At 37.9% G+C, this 18,746-nt stretch overlaps 1 protein-coding gene across 2 annotated transcripts in view; it reads right to left on the bottom strand.

Moving 5' to 3' along the window:
- Positions 1 to 1,613: 1,613 nt before the first annotated feature.
- The window catches only part of lyn (LYN proto-oncogene, Src family tyrosine kinase), a 30,761-nt gene continuing 13,628 nt past the window's right edge, over positions 1,614 to 18,746 (bottom strand). For both annotated transcript variants that reach the window (XM_041803161.1, XM_041803162.1), the window contains exons 4-13: positions 18,006 to 18,108; positions 16,844 to 16,942; positions 16,571 to 16,674; positions 16,318 to 16,467; positions 15,178 to 15,330; positions 11,634 to 11,816; positions 9,717 to 9,793; positions 5,619 to 5,772; positions 4,301 to 4,432; positions 1,614 to 2,597 (exon numbers count right to left, since the gene is read on the bottom strand). In XM_041803161.1, the coding sequence (XP_041659095.1) occupies positions 2,395 to 2,597; positions 4,301 to 4,432; positions 5,619 to 5,772; positions 9,717 to 9,793; positions 11,634 to 11,816; positions 15,178 to 15,330; positions 16,318 to 16,467; positions 16,571 to 16,674; positions 16,844 to 16,942; positions 18,006 to 18,108 (1,358 nt within the window). In that variant the 3' untranslated portion in view covers positions 1,614 to 2,394. The remainder of the gene's footprint in view (positions 2,598 to 4,300; positions 4,433 to 5,618; positions 5,773 to 9,716; positions 9,794 to 11,633; positions 11,817 to 15,177; positions 15,331 to 16,317; positions 16,468 to 16,570; positions 16,675 to 16,843; positions 16,943 to 18,005; positions 18,109 to 18,746) is intronic.

The following is an 18,746-nucleotide window of genomic DNA, read 5'->3' as shown; positions in this document are numbered from 1 at the left end:
TTCAAAATAAAAGACTTCGAGAGAATTTAATTTCCCCTTTTTTTCCCATTTCCTCTTTAATGTGATTTTTTTTTTACATGCGTGTTATGTAAATTTATTTAATATAAGTATCTAAATAGAAAATTTAAATAATTTCTACTACATAAGAGTGAAATATTGTAAAAGAATAACAGTAAAAAAAAACCATCCCGAATCATCCACATATTTTTCTTAATTAATTTCCCCATAACATTAACAGTAAATTTTGATTAATATATATGTCTACATATATGCATATCATGAGTGAGCAATCATTTTAAATCATAGAGAATAACTGTCATTTTTATTGTTAAAATTGTAGGAAAGTAGATTCTCTGTTTCACTGATAACATCTAAGTTTTTGTCTTTGGTTTTAATTAATGGTATTTACATGAATATAGCTTACTGAGTATAAAACAATTCATTAAATAAATTAAATGTGGTCGCATTTTCTTTTTATTCCAAAATCTCACATATTCCTCATCTACTTGTTTTGCCGTATAAAGTGGACCTGCCTCTGGCAATATAGTGGCTGATGTATCGCCGGCCAGTCAATGGCCTTATAACACCTAATAACCCTATAACACCTTATAACAGACTCCTGGCAAGATGGCGGAGGGAACAGACACACCGTAAAGAGCTTACCTAACAAAACCAGGAACATGAGGGAAAACCAAACTTAAGTAATTATTAAACGAAATTTAATAAATCATCTAATTGCAAAGGCGGCATCCATCACAGTAAACAACAGGTAAGTAGCTGGTGTTATTGAAACACCTTACTTCAAAGGCCCTGTAACGTCAGATCCAAAGTTTTTGTCTTAATACACTAGATATGCTGGAATATGGTTGCTGTAAACATGTGAAAACACAGATCTACATGTGGCTGAATTTTGGATTTAGACTGTTAGAAAGTTTTTCACCTCTTTCCTGGCTGGGTTTAATTTTGGCGGGGCCAATATGTGGGCTCATGATGTCACCAGCCCCCAGTGAGGAATGACCCCGCCCCTTTCACACTACAATATAAAATCACAGAACGGTTCATCCCATTACAGTCTATTAGCGGATGTCACTGCCTTTATTGAAAGTTTACAGTCAGTTAAATGGTATTTTTCTGTTCATTGTGAGGTAAATTTGCCAAATCTATCAGCCACAGTGGCCTATGGATGAGTTGAAGTATCATAACAGCGATCTGAGACAGAAAATTGACTTTGTCTCTTATTTTAAGGTCAACAAAGGGTCAAGAGGCAATGACCTAATGGCATGAGTGCTTTCCTCAATTCAGATTGTAGCATTTTTTTTTTTTAATTTGAGAGGAGCGTATTTCACCTGAGTGGGCGTGGCTTCAGCTCATTCAACAGACACGCCCACACCATCCTGAAGCAGATTTTACTGCCTCATTTTTCATGATTTTGAAGCTTCATTTTTAAACTTTGAGATGTTATGTTTTGCTGAAATTTAACCTGGGGGTTCATAACATAGTGACCGTTCATACAACAAACCTAAATACGGATCTATTTCTACTTTACAGGGTCTTTAATATTAACAGGTCTGGCTAAATACCAGTGTATAAAACATCCAACAGAAAATAAAATGTTACATATATTTTTATTTATTATAAGTTGTTCACAGTCTTATTGCAATAAGCAACAAGTATACATCTGAAATGCTCATCAAATGTTAAAGAAATCATTGTTTTCATGTTATGTTAACACAAGTATACAAAGGGTCATGCAAGTACACAGTGGAGATTCAGATTTTCAGTTTAACAATATCAAAAGTGATGAACAAATAAACAAATAAAATCTACAACACTTCAATATGAAGTGAATATGAAGATGATTGACTCCAGTGGTCAATGAAACAGACAGTAAGCAGAAAGCTCGGGTGGAATCTAATATACTCAGTTTAAAAGAGCACTTTTATTCCTTGGTATAGAAATGTTACGAAATAATTTGGCTTATGGTTATTCTGCATGTTTCTTCTGTTTGAAATGCATAATAGTTCAAAGGACTTTCCGACTACGATTGTGTAAAACAATATAGTTAAGATATAAAGTACTTCAGTTAAACATGGATAAGAAACTGAAGTTTTTGACTCTTACAAGTCTACTTCAGGAAATAAACGTTATCTAAAAATAGTGACAAAAACATTAAAAACATGACAAAGTATCATGATTGAGATGCGTTAGTTTGAAATAAATTAAAACTGAGGCCACAAAAAAAGGGAAAACAAGATAAAAGAAAGGGGGAAACAAGCATCACACTCAGGATCCAGTTATTAGATTAATGTGGAATATACACAAAATTACAAAAAATACAACAAATCTTCTTTATCTCCTGACATAATGTGGAAATGAACCATCTGATGTTTCTCTCTAAGGTTGTTGCTGGTATTGTCCCTCCGTGGCGGTGTAGAAATCCTCCAGGACACTCTGCAAGTAATCAAACGTGGGTCTGTCTTCAGGTTTGGCCCTCCAGCACGACATCATGATCTCATAGAGCTCTGCAGGGCAGCCGTCTGGCTGAGGCATCCTGTAGCCGCGCTGCAAGGAGGACATCACCTCTCCTTTGGTCATACCTGATGACAGCACAGGTGGGAGAAGAAGTGTGAATGTGGGAGAATGAAGAAAGTCAGCACACTTATATAAACAGGGTGTAGCAGTGCCTGGATAAGTGTGGATGCTATCATCTAATGTCCCAGATGTTGTTTCTCTCACCCCTTTGAAATTAGCCAAAACTCCAATCAGGGAACACCCAAAACAGAAGTGTATATGAAATGTTTTTATCAGGAAAACTCCGGGTATTTTCAAACTGGAGCCTCTTAAAGGAGCCATGGTAACCATTGTCATATACCTACACTTAAAAGGCTGCTACTCCTGAATGCTTCAACATATAGACATCATCTTGGTCTATACTGAAATGTGACATTTACAGGACTCCTGCCCATAGTCCTGAATCACTATCAGTGTCACTGACACAGAAATAGAGCAGTTGATGATTTATTAAGGATATTCCTTAGCGTCTATTTTCCTTTTCGGCTAAACGCTCATTTAAATTTCATTTAGCCAACTAGTCTAAAGAGGAGAAAATCCTTAGAAAACGGTCAAATTCCTCACAGGGGCATTGTGTTAGCAGCTGAGAAGTTAGCCTGATACATTCTCTACAGCGTGGCTAACATTAAAAGCTAGCACCGCCAGCCTTCATTCCTCTTTGCAGATTATTATCGTGCTTTGATATGTACCCTCTTTCACTTTGGTTGACCCTTGACAGCCTACATACCACTTTATTTCCATGTACTACTTTAAAAAACTGTCATACTGCACTCTTCCTACTACACGCAACCGCTAAGCCACCACTGAGCTTCTCATGTTTACACCCGTGAAGTGCCAGACAGGAAGGCAGCGGCCATTAACTGAAAGCTACAGCGGCCTCTGGTGGCGGGAGGTTCATTACAGTTTAAAAGAGCATTATAGACTGGGATGACATTGCTGTGTTTATAAAAATTGATAGGTAATTAGTTTAACTGACTTATAAATCCTGCGCCAGCTAATTTGCTAAACAAATTAAGCCGTTTTAGCAATTAACTGCGCATCCCTAGTTTATAGCACACTTTTTGCAACTTTGTGCATAAATACTAAGCCAGTAAAAATGAGTGGAGAAAAAAAATTATATTTACAAATCATCTTGCACTCATATTTAATAAGTCTTGAGTATTTGCACAGTGATGTTAAAACCTGCTAGAATGAAGGATCATTGTGAAACTGAACATTAGCCACAGAAGAGATGAAGATTTCACAGTCAGCACTTGGTCACAGACTACAGGATGCAGTGACAACATAATTACGCAACTTAAGTGACCTTTTCCTTATTCCTTGGCAGTGTTTGAGTAAAGTATTACTAGGCATTGTGTGCCAATGAGTAAAACTACACATTAGTTTTGCAATCCAGTTCAGTTTTTGTGTCAAATTAACAGTCTGTCACTTTTAAAATGTATTCCCTGATCATTTAGTTGACAAAAAAGGAAAAAAAACTGCATTAAACTACTGAATAATGAACATCAGAGGGAATATAGAGGAAACAGACTAAGAAATAATCAGCTCAGTCCAAATACACCTCCTACCAGTAACTCGTAGTCCAAACCCCTCAAGTCTGATTTTGACAATGTAAGAGACCCCATCAGGACAACATTTGTGTTCTTATAGTGTGTGTTATAGTGAAATTCTGTTCCTTAAGATTTGTCATTTAAAACACTTAATAATCAATCTAATGAATATTGTCTACCTGGATAAGGGATTTTCCCGTATGTTATGATCTCATAGAGCAGAACTCCAAAGGACCACATGTCCGACTTGATGGTGAAGGATCCATAGTTTATGGCTTCAGGAGCGGTCCACTTGATGGGGAATTTGGCTCCTGTGGGGGACAAACAGAAATACACACTGATACACTTCCTGTCACTGCTAATGAAGGTTATTCTTTAGAAGACATGCCTATCAATGACATCTGCTTTGTATAAATAACCCCAGCTGTACTCCTACACATGCCCACATTTTTAATGTCTGTGTCATAGCTAATGGAAAGTTTATTTGTGTGCCCAAGTTTATTGGGATTTTTCTGTTTCTTCCGTTTCACCATCTCCTGGTTCTTGATAGGTGATCAATCATGCTTCATCTAATAACACAGAATTACTTTGCATACATTCTTGCTAAACATTGCCCTTCTGATTTTGTTTTAGGTTCTCGTTTTTTAAATTTTGTCTAATTTCTTATTATCTTACATTTTAATTTGGGCTGTAAACAGGTTCAATTTTTTATGTTTTCGAAACATTACTCTAATTTCAGCATAAATCTCACCAAATGGTCATGTTTTATTTACATTTGATTCATTTTATGCAGCTATTTCTATGAAAACGGGAACAATTTATAGTTTAAAATAATCAAAAATATTTTTTGTTTCCTGGAAGGCACCTGGCGACCTCCGCTCTGTGTCTTGTGACCCCTACATTGAGAACCACTGCTCTAGAGTAAAGTAAATGGCTGCAGAGAGGGATACAACAAATCAAATCTGGGGTTACCAGAGTTTGACATGCATTTCCTCCTCCATGTGTCTCTTTGAGGCTGAACAAGTGCAAAAAAACTCCCCCTCAGCTGAATCAGATTCATGTCATATTTTCCACCCCCTCCAGTGTTTCCTCTCTTTCCTTCTTTCCAGTAACTGCAGTATAACAAACTAATGTTTAGTATTTATCAACTCTAGCTTCAGTCAAACAAGCTGGCAATGTAGGGACAGAACCAGGAACTGGCATTAAAAAATGCACTGACTGCTGACTTTGCACCAATTTGCATTTGGGCAGACACTAAAGTGTAATTATGGTGTATGGTGATTCTCATGAAATTAATCTGAAGTTCAGCAGTAGCATGTAAATAAAGTGGTCACTTGCAAAACACTTTTTCAGTTCTGCTTCTTGCTCTCCAAAGGGGATTTCATTTTCATGTGTCACAGTACCCAGTAAGGGAGTCGGCTCCTTTTTGTGATGGGAAACAACCTCTTACTTCAGACTGAGTAATGCTCACATATTTATCTTGAACACAAAGTTTACCTTCTCTGGCTGAGTATTCGTCATCCTCGATGACTCGGGCCAGTCCAAAATCAGCTATTTTACAGAGCAGACTCTCTGAGACCAGGACGTTGGCAGCTCTCAGGTCTCTGTGGATGTAGTTCTTCTTCTCTATGTACGCCATGCCCTCTGCTATCTGTAACAGAAAACCAAGTTTTATGTAAACAGATGGACATACTGTATACCAACATAAGAACATAAGAAACTGCAAATATGCAAGAAAGGAAAAAAGAAACAAAAATCAAATGCAGTTTTATAAACCTTAAAAGTCTTAAAATTATGATAGAGTAACTGATCAAATTCTTGATTTAATAGACAAATGATGCAGAGCATTAACTAAATATCCTTTACTCGTGACCTTTACTCTTAAACTAATGTGGAAATTTTGTCAACTTAAATATGACTAAATCTTTAAACCTCTCAACTTGACTTAGTATGACTTAGTATGTTTGTCAGCTACTTTTTTTCCATGAAAAATACAAAAGACAAACTAAAACTAGATCTTTGAAGATTTAAAAAAGAAGAAAAGTGGTTTAGTCAACTTAGAGTTTTTTTTTCTTTCAAGGAGACTAAAACTAGACTAAACTAAGGCTGCAAGTAGCACTGAAAGTCCCTCATACCCTGGCGCATGTGCTGCAGAGCACAGAAAGCATGTTGATCCACCTAAGACTGTTGTTTATAATGCATAATGAGAAAAAAACAGGACATTTAATGTTAGAGATGCTTCTGCTTTCTTGCAGTAGGTGGCGCATTAGCAAAAACACATAATACACATTAAAATATGTAGAGGGGCAGACCCTAATCATGCGAGTTAGATTTGATGGGAATCAGAAGTTTCATATAAGAGTTAGAGTCACTTCCTGTGAAACGGCATGATAACTTTTCCTTGTTTTTCACTGGCAAATCCATCTTGCAAAGATCCCGTCTGAACCATTTGGGCCCGGTAAGAAAGTGACAGGACCAATCAGCAGCGAGGGGCAGTACTTTCAGGTGCAGCAGAGTCGTGACGTAGGCAAGCAGCAAGAAGAGGCCAGTGCCGTAACGGTGGAAGACATTAGCGTGGATGCTGCTAAAGCGCCAGTTTTATCAGAACTTGAAGACATTTCTTCGTTAAAAGAAGGATAAAGAACAGCAGTGAGTTGTTTTCTTTTCAAAAACGACAAAAGTCGTGTACTGACATGTCTACAGTCGCCATGGTTCACATTATGCAGTTCTATATGGAGTTTATTCCTCAGTAGCTGCACACGTGCACCTCAGTAGCGGCGAGGACACGTGCTTTGTTGCTCTGATTGGCCCATTAAGATGAGACAGACAGAATGTTCATCCAATCACCCTCTGAGTTTTTTTTTTCCAAAGGCTCTGCCCTTTCACAAACGCTGTATATTGAAGGTTTTCCAGATGGATGTGTCAGGTTAGAGCTCAATAGGTTAGGCACTACAAGAGGAATGAAGATATAGCCCATTTGTGTCACTTACTTTTGCCAGTAGGGGGTGCTATGATGGGATCTTTGAATGTCAGAATATTGTATACTAAAGCAATAATAGGTCAAAGTCATTTGGCACCATCAAAAAATGCCTTGTTCTGAAATTGAAATGAAACTGGTCAACTTCCTGTTGGGATTTGGGCATGGCTCCAAGAGGCTTTTTGTAGATCTTATGATGATCCATATGCAGACCAAAAATCATTAGCCTTGGCTGAATCATGTGTGGAGGCTGAATATTTAAAGGGAGAATTAGTGATGGGCAGACATGTTCAACTGCCAGATGGGGGCACTGTGGGTTAGGGCAAGTAATGATATTGATGCATGAATTTATTTATCCAGGATTAATGTGTGATCAACCTTGTGAAGTTTGGTAATGATTGACATAAGCACAAAAAGGTAATAAGGCATTATTGGTGTATTTTCACTGCAAAAAATGAACAAAAAATACTTTTAAGTGCGAAGGCTGATCATGGCCCCGCCCTATGGTGAAAACTCATGGTTTGCACAACTTTAGATCTCCGGGTTGTCTAGGATGGCCACAGAAATTCTGGAGTCAATCAGCTAAAATCCCTTGGACTAGTTTGTTAAAATACGAAACTTGTGAATCGCCCAAAAATGTCAAAATTTGACACTAGGCTGTTTGTAGTGCGCTTCCTGCACATTTTAGAGGATGGCCCCAAGAGACTTTTTTTTTTTTGACTAATCATGATACATGCATGTAGCGCTTACCCAGTCCCCTATCTCATGTTTGGCTTGATGGATTTGCATAATTCCACCAAAATATGAAAATTTCTACTGGGGGGCAATTTTCTGTAAAGTTTGGTGAGATTTTGAGCCTGATAAAGTCCCCAAATAAGGGATTCTTCTGACAGAAAAATAATGCATACATATACAATAGGGTCTTGGCTGATGGTGCTCAGACCCTAAATATTTGTGCTGGGCTGTCACTGGACTGTTCAAAAAGCATCATATTCCATCATGGTGTGTATTATCTGTCATCATTTGCCATAATTTGCTTGAATGTATTCTCTTGTTGTGTAAATGCTGCTTATAATTACTATTATGAATTTTCCCTAAACTGGTACAATGTGTGAAATAAGCACCCATTCCATTAAAAGCAACAACTGTTTTCTACTTTTGAAAGAGGACATACAATTTGGATTTCTCTTCAGAGTTTTAAATCTTGGAGTGTGACTGGAGGATGTTCTGTTTGTCACATTCATCTCAAGCCAATCAGAGTGAGGAAACATATGACATAGTATTCATCAGGGTGGAAAATTAGCACCAACCACCAGCTAAATGCAGGAACTTATGAGCTGTGTCTGTAATTTGCTGAACTCACCGGTTACTGGGGCAGGTAAATAAGTAGCCTAACCTAACAGAGTGATTTTGATACAGTAAACGGCATAAATCAAACCTCCTTTATGAGAAAAGACAAGCAAGCCCGCACACTCACTGACCAAAAACCCTGCCTCCACCTCCCTGTGTCAGAGCTGCTGTCAAATGTGGAGGCAGCTGTTTGCTCGGGTGGTTTGACTCAGTATCATATGAGAGTGGTTTTCCACTGATCTGCTACAGGTGTGTCTGAATCAATGTCTTAGTCAATGTTAGTCAAGCAGGATGCTTTGAATTTCCAGGGAGTACATGGCTAGAAACCCCCATATGGAAAGTTACATTTATGTTAATGCATAATGAATGGAATAAATTTAGTTCAAAGCACTAAATCCAAAGTAGCGTGAATCTGAAAATAAGGGTGAAACAAGCTTTACACTATAAAGGAGGAGGCTGGGGTGGAGGAGGTTAAGCTTTGCCAGCAGCAGCAGTGTGGTGCAGCAGCATCCATGCAAGCAGGGGTTAGTGGGAAGTATGTCATATTTAAATCACCGTGTTGAGAGAAAGAACTGTGGGTGATGGCTGAGGGAGCTGAGGGATGATAATTGGTATCAGCTGGCAGTACAAACAACCTACCAGCAGGTGGCAGCAAAGAGAGATTAGTCTCATGAGTTGTTACATAAAAAGCAAGGCATGCAGAGTTAATATGCAGAGTTAAATATTAATCAAAGCAACAGACAACACTAGTCAAGTCATCACTTTTCACTTTGTTTCAAGTTTAACCGATTTGTGTTTGTAAGAATGAGTGCATGTGGTGTCTTTTGTTAACTATGCTCAGCAACAACAGATCAGTTGAAATTATTTTGCTACCTTGCCTTTTTCCATTATGTGATAGCATCAAGCTAATGAAGTGACATGGTCTGTGAGAAAATGTGAGCTCCCTGGAGAATTATGCACCCCCACCACTGTTTCATACGTGCTGAAGTGAAACGCTTCAATGGGGACAAGCTGCACTAACTAGTATTGATTAGTAAAAAGCAAAGAACTAAACTCTGTACACAAGAAAAAACTGAGATTTAACTTTCAAGGAAAGTAATTAGGAAATGAAATCAATACCATGTTGCAAACACAGAAGTCTGATTTAAGCAGATTTAAAGTTCCTTCTTTCAGTTCAGTAGTGCAAACAGTGATGTTACATCAGTTTCACAACTCCTCTGACAGAGCAGAAGGAAATAGCTCCAGATTTAAATCACTGTTAAAATTACCTGTGCTGAGAAGTCGATGAGCTTTGGGAGCTGCAGTTTACATCCTGCTTCACTCTTTAAGAAGTCCAAGAGGCTTCCTAATAAAAAGACAAGACAGGGGACAGAGTAAACATACACCATTTATGCTTCTGTTTTTCCTCATGCAGGAACTCAGCTAGCGTTCTGCTGAGAAATACTGTACAAATAGTAGTAATAGTAACATTTAACCCTTAGATGGTGTATAAGACATTTTTACACTCATGGTGGAAGTGGACAAAAACAGTAGCATACATAAAATAACAATAAATTGGTATACATTAATTTTTTTCCAACTTCTTTCACACTGATTTTTTAAAAACAAGATCAAACCAGATCATAAATATAACATTATTTAATAAATAGTACATAAATATAAATAATGAGCAATATTTTTTAGTTTTATGCTTTATTTTTTTTTTTTGTTAATTTTGAGATTTTCATAAATTGTTTCACTCAGGGTGCTAGTTATAAAAAATGGGCATCACACATAAATTGCATGAAAAATACTTAAATAAAAAAAAACAAAAAACAAAAAACACTTTTTTGCATTTACTTTTAGTCAAGATAAGATCTGATCATGAAAATATCAAACAGTAATTGGTTTAGGGAACATAACCCTTTCACTGCTGATTAAGTGAAAAAACCCTGAAGTTTGTAATGTAAAGAACCACAAAAATTCAATATTTTTTTCATATTCTACATGCAAATTGGACTTCCTTGATGGGTGCATATGTTAACAAAGAGCAACAAGTTGGTTATTTTCACTAATATTCTTCATAATTTTAAGAATTAATTAAAATGTCACATTCAGGGTGTAAGTGGCCAAAAATGGACATCACACATAAAATAGCAATAAGATGTTACAAATGAGTAAATTTTTCCTCTGTTTTTTACATTAATTTTAAAATTAAAACCAGACCTGACCATTAATATTAAATATTGGTGCATTTTTAGGAATTCAATCCTTTCAGTGCCAGTTAAAGTATTAAAAAAAAAAAAAGTGTTTATGTAATGTAAAAAACAAAGAAAACAAATATTTTGTCATATACTACATGCAAATCGGATTTTCTTGAAAAGGACAATAACAGCCTTGAATATATAGATAATGAGCAGCAACTTTGATTTAATGCAATATTATTTTTCTGTTATCAAGGTCATTATCAGACCTGATCATTACTATCAAATATTGATTAATTCCAAGAAATTTAACCCTGTCAGTGCCAGTTTTATTGCAAACAAAACAGATTTTTATAATAAGAAATACCAAAAAATAAACGCTTTTATATTCTATCATGCAAACTGGATTTGCAACAACTTTGATTTTTTTTTTTATTGCATTATCAGATTTAAATAATTTAAGATTTGAACAAATCATTGCAAGAGGGGCCCTTAATGAGCATGCAGTTTCCCTTTAGGCAAACATTGGCTGACATTTGATGACAGAAAAAAAATGCAACTTTGAAGAAATGACTCCAGAAAAGCCTTTTATCAGAAAATTTGGGGGTTTTTTTTGTTGTTGTTGTTTTTACTGCAATGGCATGACCTTTAAAATTTAGGCTATAACAGGTTTCAAAGGAGCTTTTTTGGCATGAACACAAGTAAACGGAGCTTATTATTACTTTTAGTAGTTCAACTGGAAAAAATAACCTTCAAAATTTTATGTTGAAAGCATTAGCAGTCAAAATAATGATACAAAAGACGAAAAACAAAAAATGAGCAAAAAATCCCCAAAATGTCCTGAACACCCTCTATTGGTAAATAATCAGTATTGTGTTGAAATAAGCTGCTGATATTTGCAGTCTTACCTCTGGATGCCTAATCACTGAAGCTTAAAGCACAGCTGCACTCTCTTTAACTTTTCTCCATAATAATATTAAATGTTACATGAGGCTCAGTTACCATTGGCCATGAATTCAGTGATGATATAGATGGGCGGTGTTTTGGTGACCACAGCGTAGAGTCGCACCAGCCTGTCGTGCTGCAGCGTCTTCATGACGTTAGCTTCCTCCATGAAGGCTTCCACTGTCATGGTGCCTGGCTTCAGGGTCTTCACGGCCACTTTGGTGGAGTTTTTGTAGAAAGCTGATCGTTGAGAGGGAAGGAAGAGTTTAAGAGAAGAAAGAGATTTTTTAAGTGTCCTTTGTGCCTCCAGGTGCTAAGCTGATTGTAGTTTAAAAGTACTCATTGACTAAACTGTAATGTGGTAATCATTTTCAGACTGTTTTTTGGATGCAGAGTTACACTATGTACCAATCCCTGTTCATCAATATTATATGCTGAGTTAAATGTGAATTTAAACCAAGTACAGTGCTTTTCAAACCCATTGCAACATATTTTCAACTGATACAGAACAAAGTCCAAGATATTTAAACTGATAAACATCATTCGCACATTCTGAGTCTGATGCCTGCAACATATTCCCAAAAAAAAGTTGGAACAGGAGCAAGAAAATACTGCAAAAACCTGGAACATTCCACAGGTAAGTAGGCTAACTCTTAACAGGTGACTCGGTACAAAGGGAGCTTTCTTGAGAGGCTCAGTTGTTTGCAGTCAACAATGGTGTGAGGTTCTTCATTGTGTGTGAAAATAGATTAACATTTATTCACCATCTACAATCTGTAATATTATCAAAAGATTCACAGAATCTGGAGAAATATCTGCAGGTAAGCTGCTGGCCTCATTCAATATGGGCTTGGGAACCACTGTCAGTCAAAGGGATATTTCTGTAATTTTTAAGTTTTGTTGTTTCCCTTGGCGACATCCCCATTAGCCTCCAGAGATTTCAGTGAATGTTTCCTCACTGGCGCCTCAGCATTGTGTGTAGCATCACATGCTTCCAGAAGCAAGAACCGGCTCAGGGCACGCCTCCTTGCCTCATCGGGAGAGTGAAAAGATGATAAGAGTCATGGTACAGGTTGTTTGCAATCACGTGATCAGGAAATGGGGGACAGCCATTAGGGATAAATGGGAACAGAGAAGAGTTAGTACTTTAAATACTTATCATCAGAAAATTTCTACATATATTGATTACGATCCCTTTAATTTACCAAAAAAGTAATTTTTACAACAGTTTAAATTATTAACCTGGCATGGAGGTGATCAAGATCACAATTGATTCAGTCCTGCAGACCTCAGGAGGGAGACAGGAGTCAAGAGGAGGCTTGGACTGAGAGGTAGAGATGAGACAAAGACAAAATGGCTCAAAATGGCTCTTTTATGTTAGCCACTTTAGCTAGCTCCTGTTTGAGTGCCAGTTTCCTTTCCTCCATCCTTTGTCGTTATTTAATCTATATTTTAAGCAGAGCCAAATGATCTGGATCTCTTTAAAGACACTGATTTCCCGTCACAACGATCAGCTGAGGAAACATGGGTAAGATCAGAATTGAATGAGCTAAACCATGACAAAACTGGACTGAACCAAACCAGACCAGTTTGAGGAAACGGACCACACGCATAGTTTTGAACCGCTCATCCAAGCTTCAGGCTGAGGCTTTTTTAGTTCATGCCTGCTGCCAGAAAAATAAATTCTTTCAAAATATTTCACTACTTTCAAGAGAATGTTCATATTTTCACACTAACGGCTTGTCAAAGTCGTAAATTGTGCAAAACATGGCGTATTTAGTAGCGTTTCTCTATGTACAAATCCCTGCCCCCACCAAAGGATGTTCTGCGTGCTGTCATCTGCGAAGAACCCATTACTACACCTTGAACTTAAGATGTTGCTAAATTTCCTCTACTGTACTCTTAGGCAAAGCTGTAACTTGGCAGCAGAGATGTAAAAAGCAGTTGTCCTGTCATGAAAACAACCTCCCAGCCACGGCCAGGCACGCTGGGAATAGAGCAGTGGCATAAAATGCTACAGCGTGTCCATGCACATCTGGCCAGTGCCAGTGCAGATTTGTTCAGAAAATAATGGGGCTGATTGTTTGGATGCGTGTCAGACAGTGTTGATGTATTTTGGCTTAAGATGAATGCACTGACGGCACAGGAAGCTAGTCTATACAGCAGAACAGATGGGTACACTTTCTTGGTGTAATCTGACGAGTTTTAGGTAAAAATGGGCCAAAAAAACTACCACAGCTCTAATGAATGCTCTATGAAGTTTTTTAAGCATTACATTTTTCACCCAGAAAGACAATGCTAAACCACATCCATCACAACAGCATGGCTTCACTTCAGTTTGCAAAGTCATCTAATCCCTGACATTTCAAAAAGCAGATGTTTTTATTGGTTTGTTTCTGATAATGCTTTTTGATGTTAACTTCAGTTATTTATTACAGGAACTATCTGATTAACTGCTATTGAAGATCACATATCTGTCAGTGGATTAACAGGTAATGAAGATAGATTATTAATTATATGTTTACCTGTTATCAATGTTTACCTCCTGTATTTATATTTTTCCCAGTAATTTAATTGTAATTCATGTAACATCACTGCAGCAAATAAACAAATTTTACAAACAGTTTTTCTAACAAACACCTGAAATCTGGAGCTTTACTTCCCCTTCATTATTCACCCTCTGAAATAACACAAACTACAGAGCATGTTTCCATTAGTCTCGCGTGACACTTCCTTCTACAGTAGCAGTTCTGTAAATGTTTGATAAATATCATAACAAGATGTAAAAGTCATTCTTTTCCTCTTGGTATCAGCCCATAAAGCTGTGAAACCAAGCTCTGTTACTGTGTTTGCTCTTTCTACACACCCCTCTCTTCAGTGTGTCATCACCCATCACCACTCCCATGATGCAAATCTCCTCACACTCAGACATTTCCTACATAGATGATAAAAACGACAACCCCGATGCGCATGTGACTGTGACCTTCCAAAGACAGGCTCTGAGGCAAGTTTTGAGCATGTTTCCAGGGACAGCAGTCCCCCCTGATGAATAAAACTAACAGGTAACAAAAGGAGGAAGTCATTTTTGTTTTAATTAGGGGGAAATGGAACTTCCCTGTACTGTTTACTTCTGCTGTTTATTTACAATAATGAGAAAGGAACAGCAAATCTTCTGGAAATGGCAAACTCACTGTCACTTACCAGCATCTAAATGTCATGTGCAGGAGATTTATATAAGGGGGGCATAAATTAATAAGGATACATTTTTTATATTAAGTATAAGTATTTCTATAGAAAAATAACTATACAAGTCAAAGCAGAAGTGCAGAAAACTGCACTTCATGCAGTGGCTGTTTTAGGCTGACAGCAAATGACTGAAACACTCCATGTGATATATCTGTAAGTGATGAATGTATTTTTTTTTTTTAACACCGTAATTAAATATATTACCCCCCCCATGGGTCATCTTGTCTGCACATGACTATTCTTGGTTGTGCATGGCTGTGTTCAACCACCTCCAGGTACAGTGGTGGCTCCTGGTGGCACCCTTATTTTGGGGGTCGCAGGCTGAAAAGGTTGAGAACCTCTGCTCTACACTCACCCATCCAGACCTCTCCAAACTGCCCAGCTCCGAGTTTCTTCACCATGGTGATAGACTCTTTGGAAATCTCCCATGCATCTTTATCCCAAGGCTTCTGAACTTTGGGCTTAAAACACGGACGATCCAGTTTACGACACAGGCCATCTGCTTTATCTGAAAGATTTACACATAGTTTACATGTATACAAACATTAAGGACAAAGGTTTACAGTGCTATAAAAAGTCTTTGCCCCCTTTGTGTATTTGTTACACTTAAATATTTCAGACCATCAAACAAATTTTGATATTGGACAAAGATAACCAGAGAAAATACAAAATGCAGTTTTTAAATAATGATTTCATTTAATAAAGGAAAAAAGCCATCCAAACCTCTCTGACCCTATGTGAAATGCCACAGAACCTTTTAACTAGTAGCGCCATCATTGGTAGCAACAACTGCAAGCAAGCGTTTGGGATAACTGTCATTTGTTTGGCAGGTGAGTAATATGACCCACTCTTCTTAGCAGAATTCTTTCAATTCAGCCATACTAGAGGGTTTTACTGCATGAACAGCCTGTTTAAGGCCATGCCACCGCATCTCAATCCAGACTTTGACAAGGCCACTCAATCTACAGAATATTTTCCCAAAAGTCCTTGGGATCATCAAGATATTTTTAGTCAATTGTGAGACGAGCCTTTAACTGAGTCAAGTGAGACCTGCAGGACTTTAACTGTTGTTCTGGGTTTTTTTTGTGACCTCCTGGATGAGTCGTTGATGCACTCTTGGAGTAGTTTTGGTAGCCTCCTCTATGAAGGTATACCACTGTTTAAAGTTTTCTCCATTTGTGGATAATGGCTCTCACTGTGGTTCTCTGGAGTCCCAAAGCCTCAGAAATGGCTTTGTAACCCTTTCCAGACCGATGTCAATGACTGTTTCTCATCTGGTCTAAAATGTCTGCTACTTTTAGAGATCTTTTTACCTACTTGATGTTGTCAGACAGGTTCTGTTTGAGGACGATGTCTAATATTAAAAATAGTTTGATGCTCTGAAACATTTAAGTGTGACAAATGTGCAAAAAATAGAAAATTCAGCCAATAGTCTTCATGCTTTACAGAAGAATATGTAATAACCCCAAAGAGATTACTGAGGTTCAGTACTCACTTTGATAGTGTTTGATCATAGCACCGATGTCATTGAAGGACACTTTAGGAGAGATGTAGTACCCGCCATTATCCAACGTCCTGATCTTATAGTGTTTGACTGATTCTGTCCCATTGGCGTCCATGTCTCTAATGGACAATGAGTAGCTACCTTTGGAAGAATCCAGGTAAAAGAGTAAGTCACTCAGTCTGATCTCCATATTGAATGTAAGTGAATGCACCTCTGTCTGTCAGGGCTGTTTTCATTCCCATACCTTTAGATGTTTCACTCTCTCTGATAAGATAAGAGCCTGGTTTGTTTGCTGGTGCCAATAGCTCTCTCTCGGCGGCTTTTCTGGTGATGTCCTTGAAAAACCACCTGTGAATGTGGGAAAATCGGCTCATGTATTAAACGACTCACAGGCAGCCATGAGTGAACAATGTGTGCCATGCACATGCTAATGTAAATAGCCACTTCAACACAAAATGTATATAAAGCCATTTATTGAGACAAACATAAAGTCAGTTATACAGCTGCAGCTACTCACGCCTCTGTCTCCATTGTGTTCACTTGGGCAACATAATTGGATGGGATGAATCCTTCTTTGTTGGTTGTCAGTGACTTTGCCTTCCACCACTCCCCATGTCTGCAGAAAACACCAGCATATTTAGCATGATTTAGAATTTCTTTGCAATTCTAGGTGTCTCACAGCACATTTTAAAGGGGACATATTATGCAAAAATCCCTTTTTCAGACTTGTCTAACAAAAAAAATGTGCTCCTGACCTATCTGTCTCCCCTAAAGTACCAGAAAAATCCATTCCCTCCCCCTCTCTTTCTCCACTTTTCAGGAAATATGTGCTGAAACAAGCCGTTCTCAGATTTTCCCCTCATGATGTCATGTGGGGAGTTAGCATTGCCCCCAGGTTGGGTTGGCCCTCTCCACTAGGAAGAAAGTTCAACCCTCCTCTCCTTATCCTCAGCTGAGAGGAGGATCAGGAGAGCCACATCCTTTAGGCCACATACATTTCCTGAGAGGGGCGGAGTCAGAGGTGGAGTCAGACAGCTTTTAGACATACAAAAATCTGATACTGGAGTGTTTTTTTCAGCAACAGACTTCACAGGCAGGTTTTGGGGACCTCTGAGACCAATATAAACTTGTCTTGAAAGGGTAGAATATGTCCCCTTTAAAGAGGCTAGTTTGTATTGAGATGGATGTGGACATGTGTGCCTTAAGGTTTTGGCTGGATCTTACATGTGCCTTCAGTTAAAAAAGTGTGTAATCTCTCCAGAGCCTATAACAACTATCACAGGTAGGTCTTAAAGATGCAAGAGGGAAAAAAAAACTCTTATTAATAACTTTTCAAAATAGTTTCCTTGAATTCTGGGACGTCTTGATGACACTTTCCTTATGAACCATGACCTGCGAACTCTTACACCCACCCCTGATTAATATACCACATTTCCTTGTTTAAACATATTTCCTCAACTACAGCCTAAATAGAAACTTTTGGATCTTCATTAGAATTTAAACTATGTCCTCTGAACACTTTTAAGTGATGCAATAGTCCGTAATGATGGACAGACCATCAAGACTGATGAACTCTTCATGGTACGCAGATTAAACAGGCCTCAGTTTTGGACCTTATGTAAGCATTGATCTTTGCTCCATATGATGCAATTAGTCCAGCATCAATATCAGACACTCACTCCTCCAAGACTTTCATCATCTCTCCCTTTTTGAATCCTAAGTCGTCCGGATGTACAGCTTCATATGGGTAAAGGCCGACCATAATTTTACCCACTCTTTGCTCTGAAAGGAAATGGAAAAAAAGGGAGTTTGTGTGTAAAGCTTTACAAAGGAATACAAAGGTTGCATTTTTGTAACATGTGCAAGGCATGGATTCATACAAAACATCAAAGGTTGAAGACATGATGAACAAATACGAGAATAGAGACTATAAATCCATCCGTAGCGACTTAGGATACTGTATAAAATATTAAGTACGACTCAGATGCATGCATGCACTTTCATAATTACAGGCTAATCTGTCTAACATGGAGGGGTGTTGGAGCATGACTCTGCTCCACCTCATGTCTGTCTACAGGCTGACTGAAAAATAGACAGTGAAAGCATCTCCAATATGGCAACCTCAGTTTCTGAGCTTCAGAATGTATCTTCAGAAACCAATGAATGACATCACTGACACTACGTCCACGCTTCATACAGTCTATGATTTTAAGATGACTTTAAAATCTCATAAACCCATATTTTATCCACAATATAACAAAAAAAAAACATATCAGATAATGAAAATTAGACATATTAGCATATCATGGAAAATATTATCTTAGTTTGAATTTGATGGCATCAGTACAATCCCCAGAAAAGTAGGGATGGGGCAACAGGGGGCTGCAGAAGTGAGTGGTACTAATGAAAAACAGCTGGAG

Source organism: Cheilinus undulatus, linkage group 13 (genome assembly GCF_018320785.1).
Source record: "Cheilinus undulatus linkage group 13, ASM1832078v1, whole genome shotgun sequence".
Taxonomy (NCBI): domain Eukaryota; kingdom Metazoa; phylum Chordata; class Actinopteri; order Labriformes; family Labridae; genus Cheilinus; species Cheilinus undulatus.
The sequence above is the reverse complement of the archived record's forward strand: the minus strand, read 5'-3'. Positions and strand labels throughout refer to the sequence as shown.